The following is a 21,038-nucleotide window of genomic DNA, read 5'->3' on the forward strand; positions in this document are numbered from 1 at the left end:
ATAATTTCTCTTATAAACGGTATTACACTAATAGTTCAGCATACTACAAATACTAATATATGCCTAATTGAAAGAAAATTCTGGTTTGAATAAGATCGCAAAGCAGAATGTCTGAATATGGTAAAGTTTCCAGTAAATGTACAAATACTATTTATAGTACTAATGCATGCAATTTACATTTTCCACAAACTACTCAACAATTTCCATTTGAAATTCATTTTTAAAGTATTCAAACATAGCCCCAAGCATTTGCTGTTTATACACTTGATCTGTGGCTATCAGTGCTGCAAAGGCAACAAGATCCAACAGGCCCACATCTCCAATAGCTGTCATGATGGATCGATGCATTTTCTCCTTCTCAATTGGAGTTAGTTCTTGTAATATTGAGTACACTGACCTGAATGTTCCACTTGTTGACCATGCACCAATCATGCCACCTCAATGAAAAAATGATATATACCAATTAGAATACACAAAGAAAAGTGTTCAGTAATATTGTATTTTCTTTTTGGTGTCAACTTCATAGCTAGCTTTTAGATTGAATTTTAGCATGACCCCGTGACTAATGTAATAAATTACAATAGGATAGTAAAATATAGGAAAACCACTCTGACAATTTTGCGTAGATATAATGATAATAGTAAATACAAATTCAACAGACATAACACAGTCTTCTTTAAGGGTGTACTCAAGTCTACAAACCCTCAATTTTGGGATAATACATTCACGTATTTTACTTTCGATCCTTGCTATGCAGTACTTATTTTATATTTCAAATAACAAAAGTGAAAACCTAATTTATCATCTATATACCAGTTTGTAGATGTTATGTTTGTTGGAAAGGTTTATGTACAGCCTAAAAGGTTATTATAGGTGTATTCGTTTTGTACAATGTACATGTGACCGACTGTAAACAATACTACAAATACAATTCGTGACAGTTGATTCGTGAACGAGCCACCAACTGGGACTTTTATATTCATAGGTAGTACGAGAACAATACAATGCGAATGTATCCCCTATTTGTATCAATTACAAGTTATTATCATTATAGTTGTACCTTTGCCACAGGCTCACAACAAACGACGCAGAATTCTCAAGTTGATAAGAACTACATTCTATGTGGAATATTAAAAAGTGCGTAACTTACCAATCGTGGCACCAACACCGATGCCAATTGGACCTCCAAGCAATCCTCCAACCGTAGCTCCGGTTCCAGCAATAACCCCTCCTTTTAAACTCTGTTTCACTGACACTTGAAGATTATTGTCCTTTGCTAATTTTGCTAAAACGTCGACCAATTCGTCCGGCGAAATACGAACTGTCCCCGCCATTTGGAAAGCAAATAATGTTGACTAATGTGAAATCGAAACTCTGTTTTAAAAAATAAAATAAAACTGAAAACTTCTTGATCATTAAATCATCAATTTTTTCTGACAAAACAACCGGGTTTCTCGGAAATGAATACTTGGAAGTTGGAATTTCCTTATTGAGGACCAGTGACAAACGGGCCACAATAGAATTTACAGGTGCTTCCGTCTCCATCTCAAAACATTTTCTTTTTAGTCTTTCGATTTCCTGAATATATACATTAGGCATTTGCATGTTTTTACATAAATTCATTTCAACATGCTGTCGTGGTAGCAAATTATGGTGAATTTACACGCCATGTTCAGATCTTTCTCGACCGAAATCCTCGAAAACGGTGTGTCACAAAATACTTCCAAAAAAACAAGAGCTCGAAACGTCACGAGAAACAAAATAACAATATAACATGTTACTAGACTGTTCGACATTAATTGTTCGTATTGCGATATTGAGAGATGTTTAGAATTAGCATAAACAAGATTGATCACAAAGGAAACGATTATATAATGTAGTGTAACTCTGCAAGGATCAAGGCTGCCGGTTTTAACATAGTTTTTAGTTTTTTTAGCAAATTTTTACCACTGTACAATGATGGCAATTAGCACGGAGTTATTCTAAGGGAGAGAATTTAGGCAAGATATAAGCAAAAATGTACACTGTTCTTTCTTTTACTACACTCTCAGAAACTTGTGTACAAAACCAGAAATACCGGTATTCGAAGTGGAAACATTGTTTGTTGTTCGACTCGAAAATGGAAGGCGAAGAGTTGTTTTTGCAAGCCTGTAGGACACCATTGCCCCCGGACGAGGACGAAATAACGGAAAGCGATGAAAACGAGGATGCAGAATCGGATATAGAAGATTACCTGGTGTACGACGAAGTCTCACAAGTCTGCGTTGTATGTGATATCGTGTTACGAAGCCCTTCGCACGGGCCATTGTGCAGGCGCTGTCATTCGTTTATGTATCCGGAATACACGATCTTACAAAGAGAATTTGACGAAATTCGGAGCAAATCTAAGGATAAGGAGAAATATATACCTTACAGTCAATACAGGCGTCCAGGTTGGCCTACCTGCAAGCCACGGCATCGCTGCGGTAAAGACGGGACGTTCAGAAATGAAAGTGTAAACACTGCTCAATGCTCGTCAGCTGAGCAAATGGCGAGACAGCGAACGATACTGTGTTTCTCGGATTCCGAGGGTGAAGAAGATGAAGACGACGAACTGTTAGGTCTTGCACAAATGGCTATTTACGACAAAGATGTGATTCAGGATAATGCAACGTGCCTCGAAGATGTTAAATCAACGATCACAGATGATTTTGTTGAACTAATGCCAACAGAGGGTAATTGCTTTTATGACCATTCCAAAGTTGTGGCAGAGAGCTGGAGATAGCGAGGTTATATTCAGCGCATCAAGGAACTGTTTCTGGAGTATGACTGAGAATTATCCCAAAACAGTTCCAGATTCATTGTGATGATCAAGTCTGAGCATTACCATGCAGATCTCCAGAATCTAGTACAACTTCTGAATCGCTATCTGCTAGGAAGAACGAATAGGTCATGTGTCACATGCAATTATTCAATGTGATGCATGCACGATTCCAGTTATAGAAGAATACATAGGAGTCAGGTCAGCCATGTGCTAAAAAACCAGGTGAAAACCAACCATAGGAGGTGAAAACCAACCATATGGAAGCCTTTCAAAATAGCTGCCTGAAAATTAGCATATTAAGCAACACAGTATGCTTGCATATGGAATCCTTTTTAGCTCATTTAGAGATTCTAGTAATTCATGTGGATTTCGCAGTTCTAAAGCAGTTATATTTAATAGTGTTAACACTTTTAGAACATCACCTTATAGATGTAATTGCCTATTTCAGTCATATGTACTACATATGTCAAAAAAAGTATAGTACAAGCTAGTAAACTGTACTATATTCCTGTTTGAACAACATCTGACAGATCTGATATTTGACAAATCTGAAATATTCAGTTGAGTCAAAATAGGTTTGCACTGATGGCAATTCAGTAGGTGAACAAGGTCTGATTTAGACAGCCTAAATGTACTTGATCAGGTTTATTTGTGTTGTTTAATGGGCCCAAATTGCCATACTTGTCCTGCCAATTTGAGTGTGAAGTGAGAAAAAACAAGTGATATACATATAAAAATTACTGTGATTAACTATGAATTCTATAATTTTTCAACTGCTAGTTTTACTCCGCATTTTCTTGTATTTGGATGAAATTGGATTGTGCAAAGCAGCCCAAGTATGCAAAAGATGGAAAATGCTTACTGAAGGGATGGAAAATTGGAGTGTTTTGTTTGAAAAGAAATGGCCATTGTTTCTCCCTGTTGGGGTTGTTGAATGCTGGAGAGATCTCTATGTCAAAATGTAAGTCATTAGTAAAAGGCAGAACATTAGCTTAAGGCCAATACTTCTCTTTTTTTGCCTGTTTCTTTAGCTTAATTAACTAAAAGCAAACAATTGCTATGCTGATATGCTACTAAGAAACCCATCAAATTCATGCAATGACTATGAATGTGTGCATTGGGCAACTCACAACAGTGCAATATCTTGGCAATGCTGGCTAGTTTATAGGTTAATTAGCCTTTCATATGATGAAAAATCAGCCACCAATTTTTGGATATTTTTTAAGGATTTGTTAATTAGGCAACATTTGTTTAATTTTAAGTTAAATTTATTAATTTTAATGGTCTGCTGATTCTTAAAAATTGCTTTTCACATGTTATTATAATTTCAACCTTTTAAAAGCACCCTATAAATATGGGATGGTCATGACAAAGGCTTAATTATTTTAAAGGCTCATTACGTTGGTACTTTTTTGCAATTTTAGCACAATAAATAACCTAGCTGTCCCCTTTCTTGTGTCGCATAATAATGTTGCATAAAAACTACTGAAAACACACTTTATTTCAGGTAAATAATTCTTACTTTAATATTCACCAGGGTGGAATCCTCAACATGTGTTCCTTGTCTTGAAGAAGGATTTGTGAGGGTAAGAGCTAGGCCATTTTGCCAAATCCATAGATTTAACTGTAATTGTTTGGTTGTAATTGCAACTCATTCTCCATATCATATGATATCCAACAAACAATTGAAACCAGTGAAGGTTGTGCAATTCATGCCTACTTCAAACTTTGATGGCAAGCCTCATATTGTAGACATGTTGGACCATAACAGCTCTGACAAAAGCTCTGACAAAAGCTCTGACAATGGAGCATGAAAGATCTTTATACAAATCTAAAAAACCAAGATCGTTTGCACTTGTATGAGTTAGGTTCGAATGACGAATATCAAACAAGTTTGAAACATTAGACATTACGAGGCTGCAATGCAAACTTAGCCTGCTCAACACGTATATACTATAACGTTTAGTCTTAGGAAATGCGAAGATAAACTTTACCTGGATAATAAACCCTACAAGCCTTGATTTTGTGCTACAATACACGCCTCTTGTTGGTTGAAAATTGAAATGAAAGAATTTTTCCCGCTCTCGATCAAATTTTGCATTGTTCTGTGTTCTGATTGGCTGTGCCCTGGCACTGGTCTATATATATTTCAGTAAAGTATCTAATCTTCGTATCCAGGTTTTATTTATATCGATGGTCTTTTATCGCTTAACTGTCGAAAAATCGGGTCTTTTCGAGGACCAGCGCGCAAAATTTGACAAATTTTATTCATCTTGAGCCATAAATTTGCGTGTTTCACTGCAGTTATCAACATTTTTTCTTAAAATTTAGAGAGTTGTGGCAGACGACGTGCCGAACTCGTGGAGAAACAAACGATTACGCAGCGAACTCAAGCAGCTATTGGTCGATCCGCCCGACGGGATCCGGGCCTGTCCGATCGACGACGAGTACTCGAATTGGCAAGCCTCGATTGCGGGACCGCCCGACTCGGTGTACGAAAATGGCGTTTTTTACCTTCATTTAGAGTTGCCACGAAGCTACCCCATGATGCCTCCGCGCGTCCGATTTCTAACGCGAATTCTACACCCGAACATAAACCGCCATGGGGATATTGGGATTGATTGCCTAAGAGCCAATTGGAGCCTGGCGCTAACCATACCGAAGGTGTTGGTTAGTATCCAATCCCTTTTAACCGACCCTTACTGTCACGTGTGCATGGAGCACACAGTAGGCAGGATGTATGTGGAGGACAATGGATATTTTAATATAGTCGCTCGGGACTGGACAAGGAAATTTGCTCAAAATCATTTTCAAAATCCCGAGCTGAAACCACAGACTGTGTGGTGATTGGAGGGGGTGAAGTCATTTGCTTATAGATGACGGTAATTTAGGGTTGGATGGAAATTCGACTTGCATGTAAATAGAATTTGCCTATTTTATACCGTAGAAGCTGTTCGGGGTTCGCGACGCGGGTTTTGTTTAGCGTGAAAATATTTTTAATGCGTTAATGCCATTATTTTTTCATAGGACAAACCTAAATACAGTAGTCAAAATGGCCGAGCAGCACCTAATTATTTATACTACAGTAGTTTCACTCTCCTTCTCTTACCAGCTGCTCAGAGCACATAAATCTTCAACGAACGAAAAAGATCCTCGACAAAACTGTAATTATCATTCTCTTCATTTCATATAACTTCGGCTCTTGAAAATTTTGAGGTTATTCTATGATGCGTACTTTGAGAAAATTCCTCATAAAATGCTGATCAACACTTCGGTCGTTAGCAGAACTTGTAATGGAGAAGTGAGAAAAACATAATATAAAAAATTTTAGCCAGAGTTATAGCAGAATGTAAGGAAGTAGCTACTGTAATTGCCAAAACAAGATGGCGTCGCAAATCCCAGAAGAGCGTATATTGACAAATCAAATATCTTTCGGCCGAAATAGACAACCACGCAGCTTGTAAATTTTATTATTTGTATCATAGATTTTACTTTAAACTTGTCGCTCGTTTTTTCATCAGTAAATCGCGCAAGCAAGATCGTACGGGACCATGCGTTTTTAGTATGTGTAAATTTTTATAGAGTAGAGTTCAGTGTAATAGACAAAGCGTTAGCTATATATGTGCCATGCTTGTGTTTTGAATAAAGAATTTCATAGTCGCTTATGGTAATAGATTGTGATAATATGAAGTACTTCATGTAACACTCAGCATACATGATGTGTGGTAGATTTTACTAATTCGGCCCGATCAGATATTCAGAACAGTATATTACTGTATATACTCTAAGATACCTGATCCCCAATCGGGCGCTCGGACAAACGGGCGCATACAGGTGCACACTTTTCTCGAAAGGATTGATTAGATAATTGAAACTTAAAAAACGTACCTTTTTAGAACGTTCCCCTCCACATTGCTCGAAGAAGTAATATTGGAAGAAGATTGTTTCTTTGTTGTAGTTTGGAATCGAATATTTCAAAGTCCGCTTGCTGTAAGCTTTCCAAGAAACTGTTGCATGATACCTACAAGGCAAAAGTTAGCTTTGTCAAGTAGCATGATTTTGCATTCTCAACATTGCAAGTTAAAGCCTTCGGTCCAGGGCTTTGACTATTTATTAATATCCAGAAAGTTCAAAAAGCAGCGCTGCTCCCTCATTGGATGAAATTGATTATACATAAATATCATTGGTGGAAAATTATATACTTACCGCTGGAAGAAAACTTCGAAATCCCAATTTTGGAACACCACTACTGAGTGCTCTAGCCTAAAGCACAGGAGTTTTCTCAATCGAATGCAATGGTTAACGCTTTTAATGTCGGCATAATAGGCAAAAATCAAATTTAACGGGAAAAATTCGCCACCTAAAATGTTTCGTACTTTAATGTTGTTGTGACCTTGATAGACGGCCAGTCGTTCATTACTATTAAAAGATCAGATGCATGCTTTAGTCGAAAATATCATACTTTATTTAGATGCACATGCGCTCGACTGGCCAACTGATATGTGGCTTCTTTGATTGCGGGAAGATTCTTGCCACGAAGAACATCTTCTTGAGAAAGTTGTTGCTACAAAAATAGAGTTGTCTTTAGCCAATTTTAGGCGACGGTGTAAATTCTAATCTCCAAATTGAAAAATTATTACTACTATCACTAAATTATTTTTTATTACCAAGGACGAGTATACGATATTGCGTTACATTCGACTTTAACAGTTTTTATTATTACGGTCGAGTATAGTATCATAATAAGCATATTTTAGCATATTCGACCATCACTAATTTTTCATCACCATGCCAGGTCCGAGTATACCATATTCCGGTATATTCGAACTTTTCTCGTTCATTGTATGGTCAGCGCGTGCGTTTATTTGTGAAATAAAAACTCACAACAGCCTCTAACCCTTAAATATTCGGCCATGGTCGAGTATACCATATTCCGCAGTATATTCGACGTTCACTAGACACTACTTTTTTGTCTCCACGCGTTTTTCGTATTACTGGGGCTCGGAACCCCGCACCTGCTAGGAGAGTCCGGGAAAATTTTGAAATATACATAGGCCACTGAAATGACCGCAAATTAATGTTTTCCAATTTAAGGATTCTTCGGAAAAAGTAGATACTTTGTAAAGTTTCCAGCATGTTTGCATGGCGCTCATATACAAACATTAAACAATATAGCCATGCTTTGGTTATGATGTCAAATTTTTTTAAATGGATAACCACGCTGTTTTAACGGTCAAATGCTTGTCCTATGTAAAGTTTCCAGCATGTTTGGCGCTCATATACAAACATTAAACTATATAACCATGCTTTGGTTATGATGTCAAATATTTTGAAATGGATAACCACGCTGTTTTAATGGTCAAATGCTTGTCCCATGTAAAGTTTCCAGCATGCTTCGTGCTCATATACAAACATTGAACAATATAACCATGCTTTGGTTATGATGTCAAATATTTTGAAATGGATAACCACGTTGTTGTAATGGTCAAATGCTTGTTCTATGTAAAGTTTCCAGCATGTTTGGCGCTCATATACAAACATTAAACTATATAACAATGCTTTGGTTATGATGTCAAATTTTTTGAAATGGATAACCACGCTGTTTAATGGTCAAATGCTTGTCCAATGTAAAGTTTCCAGCATGTTTGGCTCTCTATTTTTTTATTACCAAGGTCAAATACAACATACATATTTCGGTATATTCGACCTTAACTAATTTTTATTACCAAGGTCGAGATATACTAGGTTACCAGGTCGAATATACTACATTCTGTTACATTCGACCTTTACTATTTTATCCGTCAGTGCACAGGCTAATCATATTCTGGTATATTCGACTTTTACTACCAAGGTCGAGAAGTATAACGTACTCTGGTATTACACACCTGTATTAGGACATCGCTTGGCCACAACACTCGTCTTGACTTTGCATGATATAGCGTTGAACGTAATAAAGTCACGATACCAATGGCCTTTCCTAAATGACTTGCGCAATGATCTGCATTCGTATCTTTCACACCTAGTAGGTGAGCAGGGCAAAACAGTTAATTGATGTTTGCAAGAAAAAGGCTCAAATTCTGGCAGTATGGACAATGGTATATTTCTAACAGCATTTCTCAAAAGCCATGCCTACCTAATCCTTCAAGTGTCAAATACAAAATTGAGGAAATTGTTTTTTCTGCATAATTTTCAAGATCTTCAATGTTACTAAATGGATTGTCATGTAAATTTTCCTCCTAAAACAAAAGATATTTTGTATAGTGATTAAAAAATAAATTAAAGCAATGCATATATAGTAATTTAAATTTTCAAGAGTCAAATCGATTTTCATTACTAACACCTGCTATTTTTAGTTCAAAACATAAAATTTTGCACAATCTAAACCTATTTTATGACAATCCTTACCCGACCATCTAGTATTCTGGTGAACCAATGTTTTGACAGATTATAATCTTCAACAGCCTAAACAACAGACAATATAAACTAAATAATTACAAAAAAAATTATGACATTAATTTTATAATACTAGTCATTGCATGTTATTGTAGGTGGTAGGTAGGAAATAGCATTTAGATTATCTTTTCAATTACGGCACTGAAAGATAAATTAAAATGTATAACTGTAGTTACCTACATTTTGAAGCATTTTTGAAACAGGGTGATCAGGGCAATTTCCCTTAAAAAACAAAAAGGACATTAATTTAAACCATTTTGTATCAATTTTATTTTGAAATCTTCACCAGAAAATTACACAAATAAACCAGTCAATCAATTAAAAAACTGACATGATCATTCCCACTAAATGACATATAGTTTCCAAATCTTTCTAAAGCATTACCTTTGTAAAAATACTATCTAGAGTATCTCTCCAGAATTGTATCTTCATTTTACCAATTGTTTCAACAGTAGTAGAATCACATATCTGATAAAATTAATAATCTTGAAATAAACCTAAATTTCCTCAATATCACAAAAGAATTATAATAGAAGAGCTAATTTAAATTGACTGCACTTACTTTTGCTATCTCTACATTGAAAGCCCTGATGGCAAATATGGCTGGACGTCTCTGCTTGTTAACCAAAAGACAGCAAAGGTAATTTTCAAAATCATATTGCCTAAAGATATTACATCAATTTGAGGCCACTCTTTAATGACTACATCATCTGCACATTAATTATCTATTTTTGAATCATGGAACTAACTTATTAACTCTAAACTCCAAACTAATGCACTAAGTATGTTTTACCTGACAAGGTTGACACAATACCCAGTTGCTGATGCAGCAAGTTTTCTGGATGCTTTTACATGCCTCCGTGGAAGGTTAAAAAGGTATATCTTTCTATCAAGGGATGAGAGACTACATCTGGTCAACATAGTAGCAATCACCAGTTACTCAACCCCGCACTTCAGTGATGAGTGACAGAGGTAATGGGTCCTACCAGTTCACTGGTCCTACCTACCCGGTCCTACCATCCAACATCAACCTCGTACCCAGGCTTTCAAATGTTGACTATCGAACAGCAGTCTCTGGTTTGTGGGAAATCTGCTCAAATTCTATTTTTAGAAATTTGTGAACACATATCAAGGAAATCTTACTTATCAAGAATGGTATCAAGTGAATTTTGGATATAACAAGTTTCCTGATTCTTGCCTGAGATAATAAGCATTTAAGCCTATAATAAGCAAGATTGATAATACTAAACCGGTCATAGCACATCTTTATATTTCAAAAAATACGCCTTCAAAATTTGGAATTTGCAATAATTTGAGCAAGAAACTCCTGAAATTGAGGAATCAACAAGCGAATGTTTCGACTGGGAAATCTTTACATCGCATGCCTATTTCTCATGGTTTGGAAACACTGTTTGGATGGAACAATTACGAGAGCGTCGGAGTAATGCAAGTTTTCTAGGTTCATAAAAAGCAAAATGTCTATTAAATGCACGCCTTTTTGTCGTCCCTGCGACAAGGGCTATAAACATCACGAGTTATTGGTCACTCTTTTAAACACGAGGGAATCGGAGACGATATGCCCTCGCTTTTCCGAAGATCACGAACTGCTGAAGAGCGTGATAGATAAGCACAGGTTGAAAGGCTGGGACATAAACACCGATATTATGGAGGAGAATGTCGAATTTCGATTCCCTTTACTGCACTGGGCATGTGTACTGGGTAAAATACGCACAGTTCGCTGGTTACTTGACCAGGGTTTGTATATAAAACAACATGAATTCTAAATGTAAAGAGGCAACTGTCCAAAGACCTTATTTTTATAATCAGTTCTAACTTTTTCATTTCGGTACCCTGAGCTAATCAATTTCAGTACAGTACTTTGGGCTAATCTGGGTATTCACTTGTAAACCTCAAGTCAAAATTAACCTCTTGTGTAAAATATCTATCCGCACTCATATGAATACATTATGGGTCGTCCTGAATTGTCGTCCTGCCATTGTTCTCATGTGTACCCCTGATCTCTACTAGTACCTTGCAAGATTTAGTGATGATTACATGTACAAAAAAAATATGGATAGAACGTAATTAGTTACTATTGCAATATAAGATAATAGGAATTGTTAACTAATATCCCAATGTTGTTCACACAAGCCCACAATCCTCTAGAGAGGATCCAGGATAATTGATTGGCTATTGACAGTGTAAGAAATGTTGTAATACAGCGGGTACAAAGAAATGCTTATCAGTTACAAGTGTGAATTATCTTTAAGCAATAGGTTGAGAAGGGGACCCATGCACAACAAAGTTATTGGCAATTGAGGAGTAAAGAAAGCCTCCAATCCATCATGTTTTAATCTATCATGTATTAATCCATGATGCATTAAACCATAATGTTTTAATCCATCATGCCCTTTGTGGAAACCAGCTCTTACTAACGCCTGATTTCCATTTAGTGATTGTTGTCAACAAGTCATTTTCACCCATGAGAAATAGTCAGGATGTAAATGTCTTTTTTTCTGTTTTCTAATCAGTCATTGGTGATGATGGCACACACATAGAAATATTCTATCACATCAGCCACCTTGACATGTTCATAGTACACTCACAAATAAATGGAAACCAGGCATAAAGGAGTTGGCATTTTAATTTAAAGATAAAGTTTTATACTTAATTTTGTCAGTGTAATTTTCTTGTCTCGATTTTTTAATTTTAATTTTAATTTTAAGTCTAATTTTTCTGTGTGTTGGAAAGCTCAATTCTGGTGTGGATTCCATCTTACATGTTGTTTCTGCCTTTAGGGTTCAGTCCGACTGTCCAAACTAAAGAGACCAAGGAGACCTGTGTCCACCGAGCTTTAGTCACTCTACCTGACCTTACCGCGACCAAAAGCGGACGATGGTCCATGCAAAGGTTTGAAACTCTGCTGCCATATTTTCGGGATTGTCTGGCGATGGGCAATCATAGACAAGAAACACCACTCCACCTAGCAGCAGGTTGTATTTTACAAAATAAATGTTACAAACTGTATGAAAACGTCCTTCTTAGTATGCTGTCGGAGGTTAAAAAACTTCCATATAACGAAAAACTCGCGTGTCTAAATGCCCAAAACGGTTCGGGCGATACGGTTCTTAATCTCCTCGCCTCTGGCTGCAAGTCAGTTACGATGATAGAACAACTCATGGACATGGGTGCCGATAGTATGATTGTAAATAAGTTAAACATCGGGCCCCTGGATAACGCAGAGCGTCATGGACTCGTCCATGTCGCTAACGCTTTGAGGGGCTCCTTTCTCCGGGGTTGTGGAGTGTTTCTGAACAACAGCGAGTACCGAAGTAACATGGTGATAAACGAGGATTCGAAAAAACGTAGGTCCGAGAGAAGGTCGACTTATTACAGTACGATGGCGTCGTTGAGTATGTTTTGTCGTGGAAATGAAGGCGATTTGGAGAAATCGTCATTACGCTCACAGCAAATAATTAGTCCGAGCAAGGACTCCGAGAAGAGCAGCAAATCGAATGAAACCGACGAGTTGGACAATGTTGATGTTGAGAATATTTTCCTTCTCGATTCAGAGGTAGCTATAGCTTAATAACCGATTCAGCTATATTACAGACGGGAAACCCGTCTCAGTATAGACAGAAAAATCATGTAAGACGGAAAGTTTCGTCTGCTGTGAATCAGTCACAGACGGGTTTCTAGTCCGAACGTTTCCCGCCGTTCAAGTTAAATTCTCCCGCCAAAACGGAAGTCCTTAAAATTTTCCCGCCAAAATAGGTTATAGCTATTTTAAAATCAGTTATGATTTTTAGCACTTCACTCGATGCTGGGAAATTCTAGAGGTTTAAGGGTCTTTTTCGAGTGGAATTATACACACTTCAAATTCTAGCCGGTGCTCTTGCCATTGAGCTACAGAGGTAGCTGACAAGAGCATGCAAGCGTGGTTAATATAGCTATTTTAATGCGGATATTTTCAGGATGACGAGACGTCCAGTCACTCTTCCTCGATACTCAACTGTTTCGGTGAACATGCTTCGACTCCATTAGAGCAACAAAATATCGCTTTGCAAAGACTAGCGACAGAAGAAGAAATTAAACATGATGAAGATGATGAAGATGACTTGGGGATGTGCACGTGTTCCGGGGTAGCTACATGAAGTATTCATTTTGCAAATCTCTGACCGTATATTTTGAAAATATTATGAAATACTCCAAAATTTTCATTTTCTAGTCTTTAGCATTTAAATTCGCAAAAATATGATTACATTACAGCGTATAAAATGCGCTCGTGCAAGGCGAGTCAAGTGGAGATCAACCATTTTTATTTGGGATTGTTTTTTTCAGTACTTTCACTAACTTGCAGCTTCTGTTTTGACAGGATGACAACGACGAGAACACTATCGCCACTAATAATAATAACGAAGATCAAACTAAAGAAGGTCTGTCTATGATTTAACGTTAATTTTTTGCATGCTTTTCTTAAAAATTCATAAATGCTCCAAAATAACATACGAACCCGGACAAACAGCTAGTAGCGTGGCAACTTTCCCAATATTTTTATCATGAGAAACTCGAGATATGGTACTCGTGTCTGTATGCTTATAAACAGGGATTTGTTTATTCGGATCTCATATTCAACCAAAACCGATTGAGAAAATCTCCATGCTCGATTTGTCGACTACTTTATGTAGTGATTGTTAACCGTGTTTCAGATTCTGACCAATTAAAACTGATGGAAGTCATGAAAGAAGCTGGAGTGTTGCCAAACCTTAGTGACGTCATAACAAGAACAAAAGATGGACACTTGAAGCGAATACAGCAGATTACAGAATCAATAACAAGTAAGCGTCAATGGTAACGATAAGCTTCGTGCTTATTTTTGCCTCAAAACAAGTCAATAAACCGCGAATAAGAGATCGATTGTTAGGGAGGCGTTTATTAGAAAAAGGCGTTTACTAGAGACAGGAGTTTATTAGAAATAGGCGTTTATTACAGAAAGGCGTTTATTAGAGAAAGGTGATCTACAGTGTGTCCCAAAAAAAGTGACACTATAGCAATTATCACAGTGTTTTTAAACCTCGTGATTACGCACAAGGGAATTTAAACGCGCGTGATTACGCACAAGGGAATTTAATGGAATTATACTACAAAGACTCTGTTTTGCCAGTTGAGCCATGATTTTATTGTTAGTGGACTGCTATTTAATATTCAAGAAGCTGATGTCTATGCATGCATCTGTTGATTTAGCGTAGCGCTCAGGCATAGAATATAAAACAATAGGATAATTTCTATAGTGTCACGTTTTTGGGACACACTGTATGGCATGCTTACTTTTCAGAATTTGAGGAGAGCCGCATGGAGGGCCTTAACCAAGAACGAATTCTGCGGAGGACTATTGAACAAAAAAGACGAGATATGAAGAAGTTGAAAAAGGAGCTACGCACGGTGAGAAACCGGATGTCAAGTAATAACAACAAAAGGAAGTTGATGGAGGATGAATGTCGGGATCTGCGAAAGAAATTGATTTGTTGTGAAACGCTTTTAAAAACTGTTCCGAAAGATGATCGTACTTGAAGGCGTCGCACACCCGGGCGGAGAGAAAGTGAAACTCGTTTGTTTTGAGAGTCGGACTTTCGAGATGAAATTAATAAAAAAAGATGTTTAAATTTAGTTAAAAGACATGTATGCGAAGTTGTAAGAGACGCTTGTAAATATACGGGGGTTTTTGTTTTACCTGGGGAAGAAGGTCTGGAACCACTGACCTATATATACTACCAGAACAATCTTCTTCCATTTAGTGTAAGTCTGTGCCTAGAACTAAAATCTATTGTGCCTTATTATTATAACGTACCAATGTATAATTTCAACCTTATACTTATTTCACTATAAATTAAGTAGTTTTGATTAAGCAGTGGTTTCTAATTCGATATCACGCCCAGCTCACTCCAGTGTTTTCAGATCATCTGGTAACCGACGTTGTACCCATACAAACTGATAGTCTGATAATTATTGTACCAATATAGTTGCACCTATGAGGTACAGTTGTCTTCACGACTTACATATTTGTCGCAAGTACAGGAATGAGATAAAAACTCACTATTCTATCTATAATTTAACATACCACATAGTACAAGCAGGGAAAACGAACAATTGGTTTGCTCTTTTGGAATTATAGAGGGTGTCCCAAAAAACCAAACAGATGAACTATTTTTTTTGCCCAAGTTCGTCCACACGGATGATCCGTCTCTAGTATAAATCGGGCCAATCTCATTATCTCATCTTAAGCACAATAGATTTTAGGTAATCATAATTACCGGAGTAACATACTCAACCCGACTTTACTTAAAATTTATTCAGTACAAGGCGTTTTCAAAAAAATTGACACTACGTGTCCTCAAAAGTATTACTAATTACTGACATTAAATGACAGCGTTTGATCATGAATCATCTATAAAAAAGGTCGATTGTATCTATCTGTATCTATGGCTCATAATGACGCCCCTCGTAAGGATGACGCCACTCGTCATCAGAAAGGTAAACATCATCGTCATTGTCAGATGCATAAGTTGAACGATTTCTCTCCTGCCACTTTTCCGCGGGGAGACTCCTTATTACAATTGCAGGGCGCAAAACCGTCTTGTGCAACAAGCGTGCTCTACAGGGTTTTATGATTTGCCGCAAATAAGCGCAAACCTTAGCCATGGATGCCAAGCTTGCGTGGTCAAGAAGATTTAAAATCATAACAACTATTTCAGCAGGCAATTGGAGGAAGTTAGGAAGCCTCTTATTTCTTTGCAAGGCTGTCTGCACAAACTGCCATTGGTGGACATCCATCGAAAGGTCTTGCCATCCCTTGCACCATGTCTGCTTGAAGTTGTCGCAAGGTTCATAACCTTCCAAAACAAAAGACTTTGGGTATATGTAATTCAGAATTGGTAACCGGAGAGAGTTAAGTTTCAATTGATTATAAAAAGGCGACCGATTAGTATTTGACGAAGAAATAAGATCGTGATATGGTTTAAGCTCGGAAACAAGCTTAAATAAATTATTAATACTTGCGATTCTGTCCAGTCTGTCCTCTATTACTATCGTCAACTTTCCTTTTTTAGGAACATCAGTCTCGCTAACTGATTTATTTTTCAACCGTTTAGCACGTCGGGACCGTTTTTTGTTGTACCTATTGGACGTTCCAAGGCATCTTTGAACAGATAGCAAAGTTTTCAAAAAATTGACTCTGATTGCTTGCACCATGCGAAGGATTTCGACGTAAAAGTGATTTGGTGCATTTTCAAAAGCCACTTTGATTTTATCATGCTTGAGCAACAACCAGACAACTTGAGGGTGAACAAGTTGTGCAAGTTTGGATGTATTCTTCCACCAGCTGTAGACGATCTTCTGTCTACTTCCATCACTGAACTTTACAACCCATCCTTCTTGTCGCTTTTTATTAACTGGCAGAGCTCCTGAAGTAAATGAAGGTAGGTTGGGAGATATTGTTCCTCCGTTCGATCTAATTCCACCACAGTACCAAAGTACTTCTGAATACGGAGCAGTTATGCGTGGTGTTACCATAAAGAACCCCGTAGCTCTGGCAAAATGCAGCATTGTGTTGTAAGGTAATTCGTGACCTTTTTCGTCATTGATAGCAAGCAAAACAAGACCTTCAAAGAAATAGTTCACAATAACGGTGTTATTCTGGTAGATAATTTCAAACAGATATGTATATCCTGCTTGAAACATGGAGAGGTTACAGTGATCTTTGATCCATTGTTTCGCCCATATCGCTTGTTTTGAATCCATTCTTCGTTTGGTCGTCACCAAAACATCGTTATCCCACAAAAATGCAATTCCAAGAGATCCATCATATTTTATAGTAGCTTCAACCATTTCATTAGGATCACGACTGCCAGCATCTATAAAAAGGAAATTTGTCATCCACAACCGATGTAGCATAAAAATGGGTACGAGACAGTTTAAAAATTTATACATTATTTATTTAAAATTATATGTACAGTTATATTAGTTGACCTTAATTGCAGAATATATAATAATATAATTTATAATAGTACTGCTTAGGCTCAATTTTGAAGGCCTGCCATTTTTCTTGCTTATTAATAATTCTAAAGATGTTTCTTGACATGTTTTTTCAAAGAGATGGCTATAGCGATTATCAATTTATATTAGTTTATGTTTATGTATAATTATAAAATTAATGCTTTAATGGTAAGTAAACATGCATCCAAATTAATTAAACATGAAATTTACTTACGTTCAAGGAATTTGATGAAAGGCCTTGTAACGACAGTCTTCGATGGTGGATGAAGAACAAGACCACGACAAAGAAGAACGATTGGATCACTGAACGAAGCTGTGGAGCGATCATAGATGAACATTTCTAGACCTGTGACTGAATCAACGGTTTTATCAACTTTACCAACTTTGACTAAATCTTCAATCTTTAAGAACAGTTCATCAAATGAAAGACTATTAGTTGGACGATCACCAGCAGATATACCTGTCACATTCGTGACGCTTCGATGCTGAGCAAGGTTTGACAGAAGGTTGTCCTTTGTGAATGGTTGTTGACATATCTTCTCTAAATGGGCAACGATATCAACAGAATCCGGTGCATCCTTATCATAGCGCACAAAAAGTGCGTCCCAGGAACTTTTGGTTGCATTCCAACGACATTTGAATACATCAAAACTGTCTGATTTATCTCCTGTAGGATTCAATTGTAAATCACAGTGTAAATCATCTTCATTTTGCCATTTGAACATCAATGGATCGCGTCCAAAGATATAGGCTTTATCCGGTGTAAAAATCAATCCGTCAAAAGGATATGGAAATGCAGACTGAAGACATCTTTGAATGTCGTCTGGTGTGGATGGACGATGTCCTTTGATTGCACAATGGACAGTGAGCATTTTGCCATCATCATATGACATATCTTCAGGTAAAAATTGATCACTTACTGATGCTTGCTTCATCAGATCAACAATATCTTTCCTGATTGGCAGTTTATCAAGGCATTCCCGTCTAATACTGAATGGCCATTTCCACAAGACATCCCCTGACAGTGCAAGAACATCGAACACCAGAAAGACATTGTTTTTAAGCTGACATGGGCTTATCTTAGCCTGAATTTCTGAGATGAATGTAGAAGGCAATAATTCTCCATCGAGAACAGTGTTGTCAGGCAACTGATCATCTTCGATGTGGCAAGGATAAATCTCATTCCTTCTGGTGATGAAGCAGGTTCCATCTTGGATTTTGAGCAAAAGACAACGTACACCATCTGCTTTAACGGTAACATAGTAACGTGCTGGGTTTGCAATCCAGTTGACATCACGGTTGCTATGGACAAAGCTGGCCGGAAGAGCAAATTGAAACTGGCAAATATTCAAAATCGAAAGCAACTTTTGGAACACATTTTGTATTCGTTTGGAATCCAGAAGCATGAATTGCAGGTTATTTGGCGGCAGGCAGATTGGATAGTCATAAAATGACTTATCCTCATTACGATGCAAAGATTGTAGATCGATACCAGGAATTTTGGAAAGCAAGTTTAATTTCGTGTAATAGTTAATCATGTCAACTGATTCCCTCCTCCACTTAAGATAATATTCATGGGGAGAATCAAGCATCATTTCCATCAAATACAAGTCATCGTTTTTAGCGTAATTCTCCCAGTTTTTTATTAATTGTTCTTCACCGATATCAAATAACACTGCTCGGGTTATTTCAAGACCATTCTTACTAGCTTGGCTTGCTACAAACTCCGAATCGTTCAAGTTTGTAACACAATCCAAAATAAGTTCGGGTTGCTTCGACACTTTGAAATCCATAAAGGTTTTACTAATTAACTCATAGCAATATTCTTTTATTGCTGTCATGTTGGGCTCTCGAGCTCGCGATGCACGAATCCAATTTACTTCGCGGAGTTTATCTCCAGTGGACAGAAACACACTTGCAGGATGAAATGGACTCGCTCTGGAGTTTCTCATGCGGCCAAATTCCGTTTTTCCACACCCAGAGGGACCGAGTAGTACAACGATTTTCTTTTGGCTGAGGATGTCCGGTATATACGCCATTATTGCGGTAGCCAGCAGTTGATACAGTAAACATTCAACATTACTAGGTGTTGAGTTACAAGGGACTAGTCGCCCAAAGTATACTGGGACAAAAAATGGCGGCATATCGTAAAAGGAACGTTTTTATATTTCGCTTGCTTAAAGTTTTGATAGTTTTATTGTTTAAAAAGAAAGGAACGGACGTGGTCGGACAATGCGAGTCTAATTGAACTTGTATTTTGACATTTAACTATACTTAAACTTTATATATAGCATATTTATCGTACATTGGTTGTAATTATAGCCTCAGATTATATACACAAAAATAAACAATCCTGAAAGCAAGCTATATACGTTCATCAAAATGTTGCGTCAAAAGGAAACACTAGGATTGGAACGCTAACTTCCATAATATATAAGTCCTTAGGCTTAGATTGGCTGAAACATGCAGCAGGTAGATATTTCGCAGACGCTGTTAACGTTTACTATTTAACAGCCAAATTCTTAAACCGTCACTTGGTTGGTTCCTCGAATGGTAAAAATTAAGGAAATTGAGCCCGTTGATTTAAAATTAAAGTGTTTTATAAAAAGAACCCCACTATGCAGGATTTTACGGCGTATCAGTGAAAATGACGCAAATCGGTTTAAATACATTTCATTTATAACTGCAATGGTTTCTATTCAACTCCCAGTCAGGGGTTATTCTAAGCTGGATTTGCTGCCACTTCTTGGAGTTGGAAATGAATATTATTGGAATTGATATATACTACCATTGTAGAGAAAACTACAAAATAGTTTTTGAAATAAATCATATTTTTATTTTTTATAATAAAATGTAGTACATCAGTACATCAGTTGTCATGATCCAAAAATCAAAACAGTTTTGCCGATTACACCGATACAGTCATTCTATTTCATTTCATTGTATTTTTGTATGCTTGTTTGGCATGAATATTTTGCATCATTTGTCTTATGTCATTTGTCATATCGTTTGTCACAACAGTAAGTGAGAACAGTGAAGTGAGTGAACACTGAGCAGACAGTAAGGACATATTTAATATACTGACAGACGTAGCTGTTTGTAGTCTACTGGAATTGTAAAATTTCCTTAGAATAACCCCCGCTCCCAGTCTATACTTTTGTGTTTTCAGATGGTAACCATGCAGCATCCGTGTAAATATCTTCGTATTGTACTGAGATATGGTTCTATTCACTATTTAAGAAATATAAAACATTTTCTGTGTTTCTATGCAGTTTTAGTATAAATTTCGAGGAGACTATTGATTTTCCTGCATTCTGATTAGTCAAGATTTACTGTCTCTGCAGTGATAGTCACTGATTGGTGAGTATAGCTTTTTGTTGTTGTTTTTCAAATAAGAAATTTGAAGTAATTTGAAGAAATTTTTATGAAATGATTATTTTTTGTAAACACCCAGAAATTTATAACAAAACAACTACTCGCCTCAAGCTCGGTGATTAACAGCCTGTGTTATATAAGTGCTGTGTATTTTAAATGTGATTGGTTCATTCGTAGTCACACGACTTTAAATAAATGCAATGTTTCCCGCCAGGAAGACAAGTGAAAAATTGTTGCCTGCTTCTTGTCATAACAAAGTAAAAGTAAAGTACACTACCTCAGGAAATAGTGAGTTTTGTTTTTCCTCGAGTCTCAATGTTTCCCTGGCCTCGACTTTGTAACGGGAAACATTCAG

The 21,038-nt window shown here is 37.0% G+C and overlaps 5 protein-coding genes across 8 annotated transcripts; 2 read left to right on the plus strand and 3 right to left on the minus strand.

The window, feature by feature from the left end:
• Positions 1-67: 67 nt before the first annotated feature.
• On the minus strand, positions 68-1,533 carry LOC114516921 (protein C19orf12 homolog). Its single transcript, XM_028536536.1, has 2 exons — positions 1,151-1,533; positions 68-437 (listed from the first exon to the last, which is right to left on the minus strand). Exons 1-2 carry the CDS (start codon positions 1,332-1,334, stop codon positions 190-192), a joined length of 432 nt encoding a protein of 143 aa, XP_028392337.1. The 5' UTR covers positions 1,335-1,533; the 3' UTR covers positions 68-189.
• A 238-nt stretch (positions 1,534-1,771) lies between these two features.
• LOC114516918 lies at positions 1,772-5,950 on the plus strand. Of its 2 annotated transcripts, XM_028536531.1 has the most exons (5): positions 1,772-2,714; positions 3,584-3,764; positions 4,341-4,389; positions 5,135-5,473; positions 5,831-5,950. In XM_028536531.1, the coding sequence occupies exons 1-5, from the start codon at positions 2,018-2,020 to the stop codon at positions 5,930-5,932; spliced, it is 1,368 nt and encodes a 455-aa protein (XP_028392332.1). In that variant the 5' UTR covers positions 1,772-2,017; the 3' UTR covers positions 5,933-5,950. The 2 variants fall into 2 exon arrangements, with proteins under 2 accessions (XP_028392332.1, XP_028392331.1); XM_028536530.1 differs by having other exon boundaries at positions 5,135-5,923.
• Positions 2,720-10,291, minus strand: LOC114516920 (NADH dehydrogenase (ubiquinone) complex I, assembly factor 6-like). Of its 3 annotated transcripts, XR_003686333.1 has the most exons (12): positions 10,050-10,291; positions 9,819-9,918; positions 9,641-9,724; positions 9,437-9,478; positions 9,209-9,265; positions 8,937-9,039; positions 8,689-8,822; positions 7,266-7,367; positions 7,010-7,066; positions 6,692-6,824; positions 4,326-4,634; positions 2,720-2,911 (listed from the first exon to the last, which is right to left on the minus strand). XR_003686333.1 is itself a non-coding variant. In XM_028536533.1 (11 exons), the coding sequence occupies exons 1-10, from the start codon at positions 10,175-10,177 to the stop codon at positions 6,696-6,698; spliced, it is 936 nt and encodes a 311-aa protein (XP_028392334.1). In that variant the 5' UTR covers positions 10,178-10,291; the 3' UTR covers positions 4,309-4,634; positions 6,692-6,695. The 3 variants fall into 3 exon arrangements, 2 of the variants coding, with proteins under 2 accessions (XP_028392334.1, XP_028392336.1); XM_028536533.1 differs by lacking the exon at positions 2,720-2,911 and having other exon boundaries at positions 4,309-4,634; XM_028536535.1 differs by lacking the exons at positions 2,720-2,911; positions 4,326-4,634 and adding an exon at positions 6,008-6,090.
• A 356-nt stretch (positions 10,292-10,647) lies between these two features.
• Positions 10,648-15,653, plus strand: LOC114516994. Its single transcript, XM_028536626.1, has 6 exons — positions 10,648-11,011; positions 12,055-12,830; positions 13,231-13,398; positions 13,632-13,692; positions 13,966-14,094; positions 14,592-15,653. Exons 1-6 carry the CDS (start codon positions 10,732-10,734, stop codon positions 14,825-14,827), a joined length of 1,650 nt encoding a protein of 549 aa, XP_028392427.1. The 5' UTR covers positions 10,648-10,731; the 3' UTR covers positions 14,828-15,653.
• Positions 15,611-18,201, minus strand: LOC114517180. The gene is made up of 2 exons (XM_028536838.1): positions 17,523-18,201; positions 15,611-17,166 (listed from the first exon to the last, which is right to left on the minus strand). The coding sequence occupies exons 1-2, from the start codon at positions 18,199-18,201 to the stop codon at positions 15,734-15,736; spliced, it is 2,112 nt and encodes a 703-aa protein (XP_028392639.1). The 3' UTR covers positions 15,611-15,733.
• Positions 18,202-21,038: the final 2,837 nt, after the last annotated feature.

Source organism: Dendronephthya gigantea, unplaced genomic scaffold (assembly GCF_004324835.1).
Source record: "Dendronephthya gigantea isolate DGI-Jeju-01 unplaced genomic scaffold, DenGig_1.0 000007F, whole genome shotgun sequence".
NCBI classification, from domain to species: domain Eukaryota; kingdom Metazoa; phylum Cnidaria; class Anthozoa; order Malacalcyonacea; family Nephtheidae; genus Dendronephthya; species Dendronephthya gigantea.

Bases quoted from the DNA above. Each gene is read 5' to 3' on its own strand.
- LOC114516921 (XM_028536536.1), bottom strand. From the start codon at position 1,334: ATGGCGGGGACAGTTCGTATTTCGCCGGACGAATTGGTCGACGTTTTA. The intron at 438-1,150 runs GTAAGTTACGCA...TTTTTCATTGAG, and splicing joins CGGTGTTGGTGCCACGATTG to GTGGCATGATTGGTGCATGG.
- LOC114516918 (XM_028536530.1), top strand. From the start codon at position 2,018: ATGTACACTGTTCTTTCTTTTACTACACTCTCAGAAACTTGTGTACAA. The intron at 2,715-3,583 runs GTAATTGCTTTT...TTCAACTGCTAG, and splicing joins TGAACTAATGCCAACAGAGG to TTTTACTCCGCATTTTCTTG. The intron at 4,390-5,134 runs GTAAGAGCTAGG...CTTAAAATTTAG, and splicing joins TTGAAGAAGGATTTGTGAGG to AGAGTTGTGGCAGACGACGT.
- LOC114516920 (XM_028536533.1), bottom strand. From the start codon at position 10,177: ATGTTGACCAGATGTAGTCTCTCATCCCTTGATAGAAAGATATACCTT. The intron at 9,725-9,818 runs GTAAGTGCAGTC...TAATTTTATCAG, and splicing joins TCAATGTAGAGATAGCAAAA to ATATGTGATTCTACTACTGT. The intron at 9,040-9,208 runs GTAAGGATTGTC...CTTTTGTTTTAG, and splicing joins CCAGAATACTAGATGGTCGG to GAGGAAAATTTACATGACAA.
- LOC114516994 (XM_028536626.1), top strand. From the start codon at position 10,732: ATGTCTATTAAATGCACGCCTTTTTGTCGTCCCTGCGACAAGGGCTAT. The intron at 13,693-13,965 runs GTCTGTCTATGA...ACCGTGTTTCAG, and splicing joins CGAAGATCAAACTAAAGAAG to ATTCTGACCAATTAAAACTG. The intron at 14,095-14,591 runs GTAAGCGTCAAT...CTTACTTTTCAG, and splicing joins GATTACAGAATCAATAACAA to AATTTGAGGAGAGCCGCATG.
- LOC114517180 (XM_028536838.1), bottom strand. From the start codon at position 18,201: ATGTCATATGATGATGGCAAAATGCTCACTGTCCATTGTGCAATCAAA. The intron at 17,167-17,522 runs GTAAGTAAATTT...TCCTTTTTATAG, and splicing joins TTTCATCAAATTCCTTGAAC to ATGCTGGCAGTCGTGATCCT.